This window comes from Periplaneta americana, chromosome 3 (genome assembly GCF_040183065.1).
Source record: "Periplaneta americana isolate PAMFEO1 chromosome 3, P.americana_PAMFEO1_priV1, whole genome shotgun sequence".
Taxonomy (NCBI): domain Eukaryota; kingdom Metazoa; phylum Arthropoda; class Insecta; order Blattodea; family Blattidae; genus Periplaneta; species Periplaneta americana.
In genome coordinates, this window is record NC_091119.1 from 175,261,936 (window position 1) to 175,281,067 (window position 19,132).

Consider the following 19,132-nt stretch of genomic DNA (forward strand, 5'->3'; position numbering starts at 1 on the left):
GTGTAGAGGCCTGCTTTATGTTAACGAATCCACCAAAGTCTCAATTTTGCAAATTTTGCACTTAGCAAGTTTTGCAAAATCGGTCCAATTTTGTTCGATTCATATATGCAGACAAGAACTGGAACACAATGAAACACAGGTTTCTTTCTTATAAAAAGTTGGACTAAGAACATTCTGGCTCTCAGCCATCGATATGTTGTACAAAGGTGGATATTCTCAGCACTTTTTTTTTCGTTGGTTGTTTAACGACGCTGTATCAATTACTCGGTTATTTAGCGTCGATGGGATACTGACATTCACCTTACGGTTGGAGAAAACCTCGGAAAAAATCCAAAAAGGTAATTATCCCAAGCAAGAATCGAACCCACGCCCAAGCGCAACTCTGCATCGACAAGCATGCACCTCAGCCAACTGAGCTACGCTGGTGACTAGTGTTTCTTGATACTCATTCTGTGAATAATAAGTAAGTAGGTAGATCTGCAGTATAAGGCAGATAGAAATGTTGCTAGATATTTTAATGGTAAATTGAATGGAATTTACCTAAAGTCCATATTGTTTTCTTCTTTCTCCGTGTTTGCAATAGACAGATATGTGGCAGTTTTCCTGAAAAATGGGGTCTAAAGCAATGTATTGACAATGGACAAACAAATTTCCTAAGCGGAGTTCGAACCTATAACCATGTAAAACTAACTGTGCATTTTAGAAGTGCGTAGACTGCTGGCAGACTGTTTAAATTATTAATAGAACATTTAGAAAGAAACAACGAAACCAAAGGTTAACGTCATAGTTACGATAATAACGTACATACTGACATTTTAGCTCTCCTGTGTCAATGGAATTTGTTCACCTGTTTCAAATTATGAACATCTGTACAGGTGTGTTTTGACATCTATTCTCACATATGTGTGTACTGTATGTGATTTAGAAACATATAAATATATTCGGTATAGTCTCTTACTACTAATAATAATAATAAAGCGCACAAATTGTGCAAATATTGCCCTTATTTAACAGTCGTTTTAAGTAAACAAACTATTTTTCACGCAAAATTAATTTCAGCGTATTAAAACTTTCCATCACCTCCCCCCTACATTCAATGCAATTATCAAGTTTTATCATAATTATTTTGTAATATTAACATACTTTTAACTATGATATGAGTTTAAATCTGTACTGCAAATATTTTTAAGAAAATATATATTGACGTAATTTATAGTAGGCTTATTTTATAGGCCTAGTCCTAAATCTAAGTAGATTGTTCCTGTCCTCTTTTTTCGAACAGTGTCCTCCTTTTGAAGCTTTGTGTCCTCTTTTCTATCGATGTGAATCTCGTCCCCCTAAGTTTGGGTATCCTCCCCTTCTATCTTTCCTTTTGTTGTGTATTGCGGGCTGCATTTTATATGACATAATGTTTGCTGACCACTGATTTAGACTCCTTAATAAATTAATTCGACGACACGAAAGAAGAAACCAGTAGATATAAGCAAATTCAAAATGCTAATAGATTCTATTCATTCATTCTTAGAGTTCTTTCTCTGCAAATCTGGCATTTTCAAATCTGTCCCATTTTTCGCCTTTCTCATAGAGATGCCATTATGGACTTATAAAATACATATTAACTCGTGAAAGTAATGTACATCCTCCAGTAGGCAGTTTCTTCTCAGCCAGTGTCCTCTTTCTCTTCCTAATCAGTTTCAGCATCATTCTTTCTTCACCCTCTCTTTCCAACACAGCTTAATTTCTTATTCTGACTGTCCATTTCACACGCTCTATTCTTCTACATATCCACATTTTAAATGCTTTTATTCGCTTCGCCATAATGTTCATGCTTCTGCCCCATACAATGCCACATTCCACCCAAAGCACTTCACTAGTCTCTTCCTTAATTCTTTTTCCAGAAGCCCGCAGAAGCTGCTCCTTTTTCTATTAAAAGCTTCCTTTGCCATTGTTCTTAGGTACTGCTAGTACACCCCAAGTATATGAAGCAGTCCACTTGCTGTACTGCATCATTTAGAATTCCGCGTTTACTTTCTTTATTTTTCTTCCGATAACCTTGGTCTTCCTCTTGTTTGCATACTGCTCACAGCGTCCTTTAGCTCCGGTAGTATAGTCATTAGTATCATCTCCTCTTCTGTTAAAACACCATATTATCAGCAAATCTTGTGCATTCTTTTTTCTACTATCACCTCTCTCGTTTTCTGAAAACAGTTCTTCACGGGTAGGCCCTAGGTGATAAAGGGCATCCTTGTTGTACTTCTCTTCCTATTTCACTTCCTCCTGTCATTTCTTCTTCTATCCTGACTTTGACTCGTTGTCACACGGAATGTTAATATTAAAATTTAACACAAATGGATATCGGGATAGTAGTCTATAATTATTACGATACTAGGTTGGGAAGTACAAAATCGAGGAAAAGTTTGAAAAACGAGCAGAGCAAGTTTTTCAGTCTCCGAGATTTTGTAATGAATCTCTCAAACGTGTAAACAACGTTTTTGGCACGACTATATTTTAAAAATTGCAAATACAATATTATTCTGCATTGATTATTTAGAGCAATAGTATTCCAAAGCCTTCGCAAAATAGCACTGTCAGTGGTAACAAAGTAACAATATGTGCAGTGTAATGGGTCTATTTCAGTGTATAGTTTTATGTTCTCAAGCATGGTTTCCCTAGCAACAAGTTTCTGTGTTGGAATTCTAACTTTCAAGGCGTAACAACAATAGCCGTAGGCCTAAATACAACAGAAAAACACGATCGTGCAATAAAGTACGGTATTTTACTACTACTGGTATAAACACCTGAAGACGTTCCTAACTCTAATTCTTAAAAGAAGACCAGATAATAATAATAATAATAATAATAATAATAATAATAATAATAATAATAATAATAATAATAATAATAATAATAATTCGGACACATATCTGCTATAAAATAATATTATAGGACCTACTAATTTACAATAATTGTATTATTGGTAGGCTACTGGTGCCACTATTTGATGCTGTATTTTCCAAGGTCAAAGTTCAAGCCTACATAATATTATGATGAGAATGAATGTCACATTGTTCATTCATTTCTGCTTAATTCGCACCTTATTCTGTTCCAAGAATAACATTACTTTTCCTGCTAAAAGAATATATCGAACGTGGCGCTATCTTATCGAAAACTGTGAAACTAATTTATGAATGTAAATTTGGTATGTTTGTAGCTGAGAAGATGGAAAGGTTTATAGCCACGTTTCTTTATTATCAGCTCAATTTGCATTATGTCTCTAAGTTCTCGTCTGAAAGATTATAAATACGAGTTTAAAATTATGTTGTACATTGTTCCAATTCTGTAATATGGATAAATTACTATGTTAAAGAATTATTCATAACCTCCTCCAGCAACCATGGAATTGTATGTGTCATCACGCCGAAGGCGGAACTCTGAAGGCCATGTATGATGAAAGGAAGTGAAGTAAATTTATGCGTTTGCCATATGAGTAATGGAGTTGTCAAGAGAGATTAGGATAAATATTTAACAAATTAATTTATTAGAATCTATTATAGCACCATGGTAAGTATTACAATAAAGCAGTCTAGTGTGATTTAAAATTTGGAAGTATTACTACTTTGCAAGGCTATTATATTGTGAAATTATTAACCGGTGTATTTTGAGTACGCAAAATGTCAAAGGATACTACCTAACTTTAGGCAAGGAAATTGGTTTTGTTATAACTGAAAATGGTTGTCATTTGTCATTATAGAGCTATAGCGAACATTTTTATGTGTTTTTATTAGCACTGTGATTCCTTGTTGCCAATTCAAGTTTGGCCTTTAATTAGGTACAGATATGGTCTCAACATGGGGAAACATTTCCAAATCTTTGATTATTATGTCTCTGCAGATAATTGTTATTTATGTGACAGATAATTGCTTAATTGTGTTTTGGAAACTACTGGTTTTGTCTTTTCAACAAATTCAGTTATAGATATGTTTATATATTACATTGTGACTATAGTAACATTCTTTTAAGTAAGTTTTTTCGAGCCACTATTTTCCTTATATAGCTGTTGTCAGTTGTCATATTATCTTGAAATGTGCTTCATACGATGGGTGGATTTACGTACACATTTATTCTTATGTATTTGTTTGTAAACAAACGTGTTGGTGAAGAGTGGGTTATTGTGACAAACTTTTACTAAGAGTAGTAGCTGTCATGGATATTTGTTAAAGTTGGGTATCATAAAACATGTTAAATTAATTGTAATTCGACAAATAATTTGCAAGGAAATATTGTAATACTTACAATTATCTTGAAATTATTTGTTTTAGGTTTATCATTGGCAGTCCCACAATGTCAAGCTCTCAGGGGTGGATGACATGGTTCTTCTACCCAAAATTTCTGAAGATTCAATTGTGGAAAACTTAAAGAAGAGATATATGGATGACTACATATTTGTATCCTTTTGTATTTATAGGCATAACATAATTAAATGTACAGCTGCAGGGATTGTATGATTTAGCGGTATTTAATTTTTATTTTAAATAACTTACTGTACTACAAACTTTGTGAACATACATTTAGAGACACGTGTTTCTCGATTATTTTAAATATTGTTTTGCTAAGAATAAAGAGAAAAGTTTTCTTTAGAAATGTACCTAACCTAGTGTATGAAATCACCACAATCTGTTCAAATTAGGAACTTACTAAATAATGATGATAATGATGATGACGATGACGACGACATAGCTATCAAATGCTTCGAAATGACACGATTGAAAAGCATGTCTTTGCAAAATAATGCCTAGTTTTCCAAGTTTTAGATGAAAACAACAGTTACAGATCTGACAGCTCAAGAAAAGAATATATTTAATTGTTGTGGCTATTCTGACTAGGAAGGGAACGTATTAAGGCTTGGTCCCACTTAATGTAATCGAACTGAATCGAAATGAAACATTTGCTGCCACTCACATCAAGTGGAATCAAATCGAACTAAATTGAAGCATGTTGCAGTGTAGAATTGATTGCATAAAGCTTTAGCACAGTTATGTGATGAGATGGAAAGAGAAGAAATACATATTCAAAACAAACGGAAATACTGGATTCATGATATGTTTAACTAGGGATTATACTATATTCTGAGAGAGGAAGTTATAGGGAAGAAAGTAGTGAAAAGATTAAGGGTGCGCGTGTAAGTGGAAATCTAGGATGTGAAAATGAAAGCGCGGGGGGGGGGATAAAAGAGGAATCGAAGAAGAAATAAATAGAAAGACAGAGATAGAAATAAGACAGAGACGAACAGTAAAGAAAGGTCAGAACCAGCGACAGCTGAGGATATAGCAGAAGTATTTGATATGTTTAAAAAAAATGTGGGGATGTGATCAAAAGTGCAAGTAAAGTGAAATTGTAAATGATCGAGAAGTGTAGGGGAGAGGGAAATTGTTGTTTTCTAATGCCAGGCGTTTGACAATAAAGTCATTTGACCTCTTGCACTCCAATATTTTTCAAAGATATTATCATGGTCAGCCACTGAAGCACAGATTTTGAGGTGTTCCGAATCCATTTCTTGAGAGGGAAATTGTATAAGCTGATGTGTAGAGATAAATATAGGCCTAAGTAGGCCTATGTAAAGGAAGTGAGAATAGTGAGAAAGGATTAGGTGTAAGTGGAATAGTGAGAAAGTGAAAGTGAGCGCAAATAGGAATGAGTGAAAATAGTGAAAAAGGGTTAAGAGAAGTGAACAAGTCACAGCAAAATTAGTACTAACTTTTGAACATTGGAACAGTAAATGAATATAAGAGAAAGCTAGGAGAAAAGATCGAAGAACAAATAGGACAAATAATTTAATATGATAATTTATAGAGAAAAAGTGAAATTGAGATTTTAGTGGTAGGAGAAATACTGAAGGGGAGATTGAACAAGTAATAAAAAAAGGTACATAGTGTAATTGGGAGTATTTGTGTAGACGTGTACTGCAAATAATGTATTACTGTAATAGGCCTATGTTAATGGTGGCACCGGATACAAAAATGTGAGGTACACCATTACATGTAAAGAAGTGCTATGACGAATATTATATCATATCATATTCTGAAAGATGAAACAAAATTCCGTTCTATAGCACTTCTTTGGATTGTAATTTTTACCTGATATTTTCGTTAATTTACTTCACTTGAATAACTGCCACTATAATACCTTATAACTGGTAAGAATTAATGTATTACGTTTTTACCATGCTCTACAAATTAGTTACTTTTCGTCTTCAATTTGTTGACATTGTATCTTTTCTTAACTCCTCTATCAGACATGCATTGGACCAGTTCTTGTGTCCGTAAATCCTTTTAAACAAATGCCATATTTTGGGGAGAAGGAAATTGAACTCTACCAAGGAGCTGTAAGTATATTTACTTATATATTTATTTTAGAATTAATACCGGTACTGTATATTATGTTTGGAATTTTTCTTTAGTTGGCTAAATCTTCAATCTGGGGAAGTTGATTATAAGGATGCTTCTCGCAGGAATGTACATTTTCTAGTCCCCTCTTGGAATCGTGTTGTTGAATGTTTAAGGTCAATTCTTCCTACCTGAGATGTGAAAGGACCCAATTTATACTCCATTAGAATGATTATTTTACATAATTTTATTAAATTAATACCCATTTTGTAATTAACACTATGTGAGATGTCACCGCGGGCACGCTTCTGTACAGGGGCAGCAGCATTTCTCTAAGGTTAGGTGTATGTGTATTAATCGAAAATTAGGAACTAGAAAATATTGAGAATAGGACGCATGTTTATATGACTTATTTTTTCTATTAATACATACACCTAAACTGGGCTCTAACCTTAGAGAAATGCACTGCCAATATACGGAAGTGTGTCCCTCACCTCGATTAACTGTCCCGCTAAACTAGAGAATTTGCACGGTAGCTTTGAACCATGCCGTTATGGTTACAACCAAATTTAACTAAATACACAATGTTGCCAACATAAGAACATGACTGTGGTCTGTGGTGTCGTTAGAAGGAGAAATTTGTTTCTTTTTCTCTCTACTTCCTTCGTTCTGAACATTACTGAGAGATAGCACCACTGTTACTCTCATCTATTTCAATGATTTTTCCCTGGACCACCAATTTGTTTGGACGACGTTTCTACATAGAAGATTAAGACAGATCTTACAAGCAATCTCCAATTACTAACAGTATGGTCATCAAAATTGTGTGTCCATTTTATCTCAAACTAAAATTTCTCTCGCATTTTCTATTGTTTCATCACGGTCAAATGGGTTTATCTCTTCGGTATCGATGTTTCTAGTCGGTCATGGCCTTTATGACAGTTTTTGTTTCGTAATATCGATAAACAATAAATAATTAAAGCGGTGAATAATTTCATGGCCCCTAAAAGCTTTTTTTTTTTCGTAAAAGGTTAGGTATTTTCTCTAGGCCATAAATAAAACTGCAACGCGGTCATAATTACGTATTTAACACTTTAGCGAACATTGACCGGAAATTTACTTTCAGTTACGCCTATTTAAATGATATTCCATGAAACACACCTTTTTTCCCTTTATTTCGTTGTCATAACCTACTTTAACATCTTACTATATAACATGCATTTTCTTTTGGTGCATTCAAAACATCGTCGTTGTACTGCATAAACCTTGCACTTGACTAATGGAGTGATTTATTTAAGAATATAGTCGCGAATTTTACTGCCACCATTTCGATTGTCTTCTGTTTGACACGGCTCGGTATGGCCCGGTGACTAGTGGCTAGCGAGTAACATCGATTATCGACAATGCTCTGCCGTGCGTATTATCCAGTTGTTCCAACTGTCCTCATTATGACACTGATTTCGTCAAACAATATCTTCTGTTATAGGTAATCAAATACCTCGAAAAAAAAATTGCCAGGAATTGATTTAGAAACTCAAAATCTAATTACTTTTTGTAGAATATATAGTCCAGAATTAATATAATTTTTTCGGTGACAAAATTGATGTCCTGCATTTACATCTCACTTCCGTTAATTGAAATGTAAGTGAAAAATAAAGATAAGTTAATAAATTGCGTCCAAATTGCATGTCTTGTGATCAGTTGTGAGTCTGGAAGATTGATGCCGCATTTTGCAGAGAGAAAATTGTGTTAAGTGTTTCCATGTAAAGGTAAAATTATAAACACACGCTATTCCACTAAATACTGAATCATACTCTTCTGTACTGTATTCAAACACAGACCATACTGTCTCTATCAGATGCTTCACAACAAGGCTACAAGACCATACTTTCATAAAAAAACTGTAACACGCAAGCAAGCAAAGAACTGTAGGAGAGTATAAAATGGCCGACTCGCGCATGTGTAAGTCTAGAAAGACTGTGATGCTAATTCTCATTTTCACCACACTTCTCGCACATCAAGGCATGAGGTTTGATTTATATAAGTGAAAATCTGAGGTCGAGAGTGAGTGACACAGCCTGTATAAAATTCTGGAACTGTTTCAAATAGTCCCCATGAAAAGAGATTTCGTTTCCTTTCATTTTTTTGTTATTTTCTTCTGTCTTTTTTTTTTTTTTTGCAGTCTCTAAATTTCTAAAACTTTTTCAAAAATAGATGCGTGATATTGTGTTTTCTAATCATAGGTATGTTCGTAGTAGTATTGACATCTAAAGATATCTTCTGAAAAAGTTCTGCTATTCTCAATATAAAGTTGTTCGTGTATTCTAATAGTGTTAATTTTTACACCTATGCTAAATTCTGTTCCATGTTTACACTTTATTTAGCCCCCAGTTGCCATGTTTTGATGGCATGAAGGAAAGTGAGATTCGCAGTTTCATTTGCACCATTAACATTACTCTCTCTTTCTCTCCTTTCTTACAGTAGGAGCCTATATATGAGGTAGAGAAAAATAGGAATACTTGCAACATTACTTACAATTGTAAGAAAAATGTGAAGTGTACCCAAATTAAGAGATTATGAATTTAAAGAACAAGTTATGTAATTTCGAGAGTGACAAGTATGCGAATTATTAGGAATTTAAAATTGTAAATTATAATTTATTTCTATTATTATTGGTACATATTAGTGTCATGTTTCCTTGTTTTTTTTTTTCTTTTCGGAAAAATTATGAGATAAACTCCTCTTTATTAATTCTAAAGCGAATTCATTGTTATGAGAAAATTATTCCTGTTGCATATAGTTTCCCTTTACGAGTCACAGTGAATTGTATTGGTTTTCAGTTTTTATTAGGGGATAAAGGTGATTTCCCTTTCTCTGTCATAAGTCTTCCCTCCTTTGCTGATACAGTGCTTATCCAGTGAAGAAAAATAAATATCCCGCCACTGCATTTTCTTAGAAATTTCATCGTGAATTTGTACATATTATTATTATTATTATTATTATTATTATTGTTACAGTATTATTATTATTAATATAAATATTATATATATTATTAATAAATAAATTATATTGTTATTATTAATATTATTATTATTGTTACAGTATTATTATTATCATATTATTATCATATTATTATTATTGTTATTATTGCTATTATTAGGCCTATTATTGTTATATTTATTGTTATATTTATTTATTATTATTATTATTATTATTATTATTATTATTATTATTATTATTATTAGCTTTTTGAACAATATTTTAGTTTAAAATTAATACATGTAGCATATACTGTACTTGTTATATCGTGTTCTGTCATAAACAAGATTTGTTTTTTTTTTTGTTAAGAATTTTAAATAATATATTATCTGATTTTGAGTAGAGAGATAGCTAGATAGAAAAAACGAAAGAAAGCAAGGAAGGAAGGAAAAAAAAGAAAACAAGGAAAGAAGAAAGAGAGCAAGGGAGGGGGAGAGAGGAAGAGGGAGTGGGAGAGAGAAAGAAGGAAATAAAAAGTAAACTAGTCAATAAAAAAACTCACACACTGTTTGTGTTATCTCACACCATCCGTAAGTTTCAACCACTGATGATAACAAAGAATGCAAGATAAAGCAAGAATGCAATAAACATTTAACTGAATAGCATATAGAAAGTTACTGGGATGGACAGGAAGTCATGTGTTTAATGTATAAGAAGTATATATTTATTTTAGATAACCCTACACTTACCTTGTTGAAGTCAGTAGCACCATTTCTAAATACAGCGTTATTCAGAGGAATCAGAATCCATGCTTCACAAGGAAAATGCTTCTGAAATTTCAGTTTATTGGAATTCATGTTTTAAGCCTAGCTTCACTCAACATTGTAGTGTTTTTAACATTGAGACATTTTTTAACCTTTCATAAACTCAACCTTTTGTCCTAACCTGAAGGATGTGGAGGGAACCTGGATAAGCTTCTTAACACATCCTGAACTAAGTGGATCCAGGTGCAAATACCTTGATTGTTGTTGCTACCTCTTAATTGCTTGTTCACTCCCTGTAGATGAGATAACACAGAAGATCAACTTTCTCGGTTAACAGCGTGTCATTTATTCTAAAATACTAAATCATTTTTGTTACTATCTAAATATTCATCTTAAGAGTAATATACTTTACTTGTCAAGCATTTTAATTACATTTTTTGAATCTCTTAACAAATATGTATGTATTTATTCACACTCCAAATGGGTATATATCGGATGGCAGTGGTAACTAATTACACTCAATAATGACAATAAACACAATTAATAAAATACAATTAATAATAAATTAATAATAATAATAATAATACTAATAATAATTAATACTAATAATAATTAATACTAATAAAATTAATAATAATAATAATAATAATAACAGGGAGTATTCTACGTTAAATGAAGCACGATCACTTAATAATACATTATGCAATGAGCCTATAATGGTAGTAATTAAGACTCGAGTATGTTTATGAAACGAGCGCAAGCGAGTTTCATAATTTTCATATGAGCGTCTTAATTACCATTATAGGCAAGTTTCATACGACTTTTTATGCTCGACCAGGGGCGTATTTTGCGGGCTACCGGGGCTACCGGCGGTAGCCCAAGGAAATTACAAAAGAAAAAGTTTATAATATAAGATAATGTAATAATTTTGTATTATTAGTTTTACCATAGTAATTAAAATTAAAGTAATTGTTAGATATATTTTGTGTAATAATAGGGTCAGCGGTAGCCCAAACCCTTTAACCAGTATACGCCACTGTGCTCGACCATATTTCTAACTTGAAATTATTCATAAGTATTCATGTTATTCTTATCTGACTGGGGAGCGGAACTGACCTTGTGCAATATCTCGTAAATTGTGAGATGTGCACAGACGCGAAAGTATTGATTTTTTCCGAGAAACAAATGTCATTGACCTTGATATAATCTAGAGAATAAAATAAACATTAATCTTGATATAACCTTGAAATTGATTTAGACATTGAAAAACGAGATGACAAATTGAATTTATTTGAATATTATTTACAGTTAACGCTAATTATTATAGTAACAGAACATAACCTTCTGCGACAGTATTGGAATTCCAGCCTCCGTGATGTTTCGCTAGTTGTCTTTCGATTCCATATCCGAGAATAATCGATACTTGCGCTTTCATATTGCTACAGTGGTGTTTTCTGGTTGGTGGAACACCTGAATTTTAATGAATAGGTGTACTTTAATGAGGTCCATTAAAGGGCTGCTATCAGGTGTATGATTACTACATTTCGGCATGGTCGAGCATAAAATAACATTTAAAGTAAATCTAATTTGTATCTTAACCCTAGAACTAAAACCCACGAGTATGATATGTACATATTTGCTCAGGTTGTAACAGAAAAAGATGGCAATAATTAATTAAACAATTTAATACATAAATACACGTAACTATTTGGAGTTTTACTTAATTTAACATAAGGATTGTTTATTTGTGTGAAGAGAGAAAGTGGAGATGCACTCTCATTGATTCTTTACAATTACGAAAGCCTTCATGAAGTTCTCAGAGAGAAGGAAGTGCAAACCTGTTTTCCACTCTATATGTTCAGCATTAGCACTGTAGTTTTGTTTTATCACCTTCATCAGAAACATTAAAAAAGTGCATATTCACTTATTTGGTATTTACAAATAAAGATTGCTAATACTTATAACATTAGCATTCATCACTGAACATAAACACAAAACATCGTTCTTTATCAGAAAAACAAATTGTCATAGAGTAGTAAACATATTTTTATCAATAAGTCTTGTCAAAATTGTATTATTTTTTACTCAAGTTTAAAATTATATGAAATAATGTTATTGTTTATTTTTCAGGCACCATACGAAAATCCACCACATATATATGCCCTGGCCGATGATATGTATAGGAATTTGTTAATAGATAATGAGAATCAGTGTGTGATTATCAGGTATGTGTAACATTAATTTAAGACTGTTATTTCTCGTGTTAAAATGTACATGTGTTTGGATTTACTTTGAAAAGTAGCTGCATTTAGATTGGCAACAGGCCATGATTGTTTGGCCAAACACCTGCATAGAATTGGAATATATCAGTCCCCTAACTGCCCATTGTGCAACTCAAACCAAGAAATGGATTCGGAACACCTCAAAATCTGTGCTACAGTGGCTGGCCATGATAATATCTTTGAAAAATATTGGAGTGCAAGAGGTCAAATGACTTTATTGTCAAACCCCTGGCATTAGAAAACAACGACAACTTTGAAAAGTTACAGACATGTTGTTTTTGAAGTCCCGCTTTGGTTTGGCCTTTTTCTTCGTAGCATCTTATCTAGTTCCCAATATGTCACAGTTTAATTTTGAGTATATCTCCAAAACATCCAAGCTTAAACATTTTTAACGAACAAGAATTCTGCAATACTTGGGAAAAGTGGCTTAAGTCAGTTTCCACAAACATTTTTTATTAATTTATTGACAACTTACGTAACATCTGCTTGCTTGGGAAAAGAGACATAAGTATTTCAACCATTACAATAATTCATAGTCCCGCGCTGTGGCGTTGCGGTCTAAGGCATCCTGCCTAGGACTCGCGTTACGGAATATGCGCTGGTTCGATTCCTCATAGGGGAAGAAATTTTCTCATGAAATTTCGGCCAGTGTATGGGACCGGTGCCCACCCAGCATCGTGATGCACTTGGGGAGCTACGTTAGGTAGCGAAATCCAGTTGCGAATACCAGCTATAATGGCTGGGGGGATCATTGTGCTAACCACACGATACCTCCATTCTGATTGGATGATCGTCCACCTCTGCTTCGGCAGGTCGGCTGGTCGGTCTAGGCCCTTCACGGGCTGTAGCGCCACGGATTATTATTATTACAGTAATTCATATAGGAGAAAATCAAATCGACGTAAACCAGTGTGAAGATAGTTTTTTTCCTTCTCCTGTAAAATTAACATTTTTGACTTATGGCACTTTTCCCGAGCACTACAGAATTAATTTTGCGAATTGGGGGAAGGGGGGAAATTAACAGATACGAAAAAATAAATCGGTAAAATATTCTCGAGAACTAGCTTTATGTCACAGTTTAAAATTCTGCTTTACAGGTCACAATCTTAGACATAAAAAATACTTTGAACTCCGAAATAAGATTAGTATTTTAATCAGAAAATACATGAAATCTTCTTAGATGTTGATTATGTGATACGAAATTTTGTCATATATACGACTAAAAATACTCACTTCTGATAGAATATAAAACTGACGCATGTTTCGTGTCCTTTAGATTGGATTGAACTGAAGTCCTGTGTAATTTTATTTATTACTAGCCATACCCGTGCGCTCCGCTGCACCCGTTAGAAATAAATATAAAGTAATTACATAATTAAAATAGGACGTTCGATCCAGGGAACATTCGTGTTTGATAGAAGGATAAATCGTTTAATACGTTACTTAATTTAAATTGTATTTAAATTATTAAAATGGGATCATTTTCGTCCAGAGAGCACTCATTTGATGCAATGACAATTCCTTTATGTTTCTTATTTGTTATTACATGCAACCATAGTTTAATGAATGTACAAAATAGCCTATTAAGTTTTCTGTGTATAAGAAGTTATTTTAATTTTACCTGTCCTCGATTCACTCAGAAGTTACTGTAATAACATTATAGCATTATGTCCATCTAGAGAAACTACACTTTCCAATGGTGAAATAACAATTAATTAGACAAATCGGTTAATTTAACATCCGTTATTACTTCATACAAAGACTGAAACATTATCTGTAGGCTATCTTTCATAGCTTTCGATGTTGCTGTCCAAGGCCCCTTATAGGCGAAGTAATTTGTTTTTTAATTCATTACACGGCCTTAGATGGCAGTTATTTTAATTTTAAAACTCATTTATCTCATTAAATATCAGTCCTATCAAAATTTTTCAAGGAATAAAACTTATCGGAAATCATTTTTAAAGAAACTTTTGTTATGTAACATTTTTCACAAAAATCAATAATAAGCGAGATATTTCGATTTATTTAATTCAGGCCCCCTTATGACCCCCCTTTTAAATAATGTATTTTAATGCCATATAGCCTATAATCTAAGTTACAACGAACTTAATTTATATTCCAGTTTTCATCGATATCCATTCAGCCATTATCGCGTGAAAAGGTAACAAACATACAGACTGACATACAAACAAAAATTTCAAAAAAGCGATTTTCGGTTTCAGGATGGTTAATTATATATATGTTAGGACCAATTATTTTTGGAAAATCGAAAATTACCAGAAAAATTTCGGCTACAGATTTATTATTAGTATAGATAAACCCTTTATGAAATTCTGATTTGAGGCTTTATGTATGCAATCACTATTGAACGTGTAGGCTGTTTGAGTAGGAACAGTGTGTTGGCTTTCCTGGCTCTGAGTGACGGCATTGACCACAGAAGAATTCTACGGTAATTAACTACTTCCTCCTAGTTCAGACAACAGTAATAAGCACTATGACTGCGTCTGGCAACTGCTGTGTTTGTAAATTGACAGTTGCGGTATCAAAATTAATGAACTCATTTGTTCTGTTAACGTGAAGGGTAACCCAGATGTTAAAACGGTGATTTGCACTCTTTTATAAGCTTAATTGTATCTAAGTGAAGTGTTATGTTACCAACTTGGAACACGTATTGTAGTTAGAATTGTAATGACATACTTGTATTTTGCATAGTGTGACCGTATGAACGTCACAAACTTAGTAAAAAAAAAAATGAGATATGTATTGGTAGGTACAGATATCTTTGAAAACTTTCAAGAAAGAAAACTTAAAATCTCAGCAGTGAAGTAATGAAATACGAAGGGAAGCAATGTTGATAAATGTTTAGCCCATTATAGATAAATTGATAACATTCGACTGATAATTATTTATTTTTAACATGATCACCTTTTAACTCGTTACATTTACTGGCAAAATGTAGGATTTTTTTTTATTCCTCTCAAAATTAAGAACTTTTGACTGAAAACACTCATTCTTGTTTCCATGACATCATTATCTGTCTCGAATTACTTTCGTTTCAAGTCTTGATTGAGTTTTGGAAACTGAAAGTGGTCTGATAGAGACACATGTGGTGAATTCATTCATTCATTCATTCATTCATTCATTCATTCATTCATTCATTCATTCATTCATTCATTCATTCATTCATTCACTCATTCACTCACTCACTCACATATTTATTTATAAAAATGGAACTCTCTGCATCATAATCCACAGTTGATTCCCGATTTACCATGCAAATCGTCTGTAGCTGCATTTAGATTGGCAACAGGCCATGACTGTTTGGCCAAGCATCTGCATAGAATTGGAATATATCAGTCCTCTAACTGTCCATTGTGCAACTCAAATCAAGAAATGGATTCAGAACACCTCAAAATCTGTGCGTCAGTGGCTGACCATGATAATATCTTTGAAAAATATTGGAGTGCAAGAGGTCAAATGACTTTATTGTCAAACGGCTGGCAATAGAAAACAACATATTTATTCATTTATTTATATGTATCTATGTCTTTATTCTGGTGGAGTTATGGCCATCAGACCTTCTCTTCCACACTACCAAAAATGTAATACAGTAGGTAGTTATTTTCAGGATGTCTCATCAATATGATACTTGAAGATGGAATACAGAATTGTTATTCATAACATTAAAGAGCTCTTCTTATAGAATATGATGTAAATTTGAAGTCTTAGGGTGCTATTCATAGACATTTCGCTAGCCTGGGCTACGAGCGTGCTAAACAGGATTCATATCATATCGCTGACACTGGTTTATGAATACGAAAAACGTTAGTTCGCTGATCATCCATCGAAAGCCCGCGCTAAGAATGTCTATGAATACGGCCCGTATATATTAAATTTGAAGTCTTACATACTTTTTTATTTTATATTTTTTAAACTGTTATTTTTTTGTTTTTTGTTTAGTGGTGAATCAGGAGCTGGCAAGACTGTTGCGGCCAAATATATTATGTCATACATTGCAAGAATATCTGGAGGTGGATCCCGAGTTCAGCACATAAAGGATGTCATCCTTGAATCAAATCCGCTCTTGGAAGCTTTTGGAAATGCAAAGACTGTGCGCAACAACAACTCCAGCAGATTTGTGAGTCCGGTTTACAGCTATACCTTTCACTAATCCTATAAAATGTAGGCCTACTAGCAATTTAATTAAAGATCTCTTTCCTATTGGCCACAAAGATCCAAATAGTTCAGGGATGTAGAGCTGTCATGCGGTGGCAGTGTCAGCATTTTTAGTTTGCGGAGAGACATTTGGATTGGCAAAATTTATAAAGCTAGATCTTCAACAGGAAATGGAATATTTTAATAAAACCCATATCAAATTATTGTAAAGTTTGACGAGTAGACTCATAGGCTACACACCCAAGTTATAAACATAGATTTTAAGCCATTTTATTTCTCTGTATATTTTAATACTATAAGTAGAATTGTTTATTTTTAGGGAAAATATGTAGAAATTCTGTTTGGAAGTGGAGGACAGCCAGAAGGTGGCAGGATATCTAACTTCTTACTCGAGAAATCCAGAGTTACTACCCAAAACGTTGGAGAAAGAAACTTTCATATCTTTTATCAACTTTGTACAGGAGCATCTGATGCCATGAAAAGTAAGTATATTAACTTCAATTTCATTATTATTATTATTATTATTATTATTATTATTATTATTATTATTATTATTATTATTATTCATCGTAGATCAGTCAACTGAGGCACTTGCCTGCCGATTTGGAATTGCTTTCGGGTAATCTTGATGAATCCTCGGCCTCAACTCGCCAAATACCATCTCACTATCTCTAATCCCATCGACACTAAATAACCTAGTAGTTGATATATTCATTCATAGTGTTCTGGCCAAGGGCAGGTCTTTCACTGCAAACCCAGCATTCTCCAATCTTTCTTATTTTCTGCTTTCCTCTTAGTCTCCGCATATGATCCATATATCTTAATGTCATCTATCATCTGATATCTTTTTCTGCCCCGAACTCTTCTCTCGTTCACCATTCCTTCCAGTGCATTCGTCAGAAGGCAGTTTCTTCTCATCCAGTGACCCAGCCAATTCCCTTTCGTCTTCCTGTTCAGTTTCAGCATCATTCTTTCTTCATCCACTCTTTCCATCACAGCTTCGTTTCTTATTCTGTCTGTCCATTTCACATGCTCCATCCTTCTCCACATCCACATTTCAAATGCTTGTAGTTGCTTCGTTGTAACATCCATGTTTCTGCTCCATATAACGCTACACTCCACACAAAGCACTTCACTAGTATCTTCCTTAGTTCCTTCTCTAGAAGTCCGCAGAATATGCTCCCTTTTTCTATTTAAACCTTCCTTTGCCATTGTTATTCCCCATTTGATTTCTTGGCAGCGGCTTATGTTACTGCTTGTACTACAACCCAAGTATTTGAAGGTGTCCACTTGCTCTGCTGCCTCATTTAGAAGTCGCGAGTTTACCTTCTTTACTTTTCTTCCTATGACCATGGGCTTCATCTTATTTGCATATATCTTCATTCCACACTGCTCACACCTGTCATTTAGCTCCAGTAGTAGGGGCACGGCATGTCTCTATCGCTTGGTCGGAAGGGTTCTGGATTCGAGTCCCGTCTCGGGCATGGGTGTTGTGTTTGTATTAGAGTAAGTAAAACAAAGGAAACAAATGAAAAACGAAAACAGAAAACAAAGATAACTTTGGTAAACGGCCTCGGGCCGGTCTAAATTAAAAAAAAAAGAAAGTAGCATATCCTTAGTATCATCACCTCTTCTGCTAACAATGCCATATTAGCAGCAAATCTTATGCAGAGTGTAATTAAATAACCAAGTAAAAAATTTGTTATTATTATTATTATTATTATTATTATTATTATTATCAGTATTGCTATTATTATTACTATTATTATTATATTATTATTATTATTGTTATTATTGTTATTGTTAATATTATTATTATTATTATTATTATTATTATTATTATTATTATTGTTAATATTATGATTATTATTATTATTATTATTACTACTATTATCTTGTGCTGAACTGTTATTGGCCCCAGGCTGTTGTACAGCACAATAAATATTAGTAAATAAATAAAGAAATAAATTATTATTATGATTATTATTGTTACTATTATTGTTATTATTATTATTATTATTATTGTTATCAGTATTGCTATTATTATTATTATTATTATTGTTTATATTATTATTATTGTTTATATTATTATTATTATTATTATTATTATTATTATTATTATTGTTAATATTATTATTATTATTATTATTATTATTATTGTTAATATTATTATTATTATTATTATTATTATTATTATTATTATTATTATTATTACTATTATCTTGTGCTGAACTGTTATTGGCCCCAGGCTGTTGTACAGCACAATAAATATTAGTAAATAAATAAAGAAATAAATTATTATTATGATTATTATTGTTACTATTATTGTTACTGTTATTGTTATTATTATTATTATTATTGTTATCAGTATTGCTATTATCATTATTATTATTATTGTTGTTATTATCATTATCATGATCATTATTATTATTATTATTATTATTATTATTATTATTATTATTATTATTATTATTTCACATTTTTATATTTTACCTGAATGTAGGAGTCATTAATAAATGAAGTACATACTATATTGTTTGGGTCTCAA

At 32.7% G+C, this 19,132-nt stretch overlaps 1 protein-coding gene across 1 annotated transcript in view; it reads left to right on the top strand.

Annotated features, from left to right (window-relative positions):
• The first annotated feature begins 3,424 nt into the window (after positions 1-3,424).
• LOC138696851 (unconventional myosin-Ie-like) overlaps positions 3,425-19,132 on the top strand; it is a 277,651-nt gene continuing 261,943 nt past the window's right edge. Inside the window, exons 1-6 of the mRNA XM_069822299.1 lie at positions 3,425-3,561; positions 4,320-4,445; positions 6,293-6,382; positions 12,257-12,351; positions 16,369-16,546; positions 16,904-17,066. Coding sequence (XP_069678400.1) covers positions 3,559-3,561; positions 4,320-4,445; positions 6,293-6,382; positions 12,257-12,351; positions 16,369-16,546; positions 16,904-17,066 — 655 coding nt within the window. The 5' untranslated portion in view covers positions 3,425-3,558. The remainder of the gene's footprint in view (positions 3,562-4,319; positions 4,446-6,292; positions 6,383-12,256; positions 12,352-16,368; positions 16,547-16,903; positions 17,067-19,132) is intronic.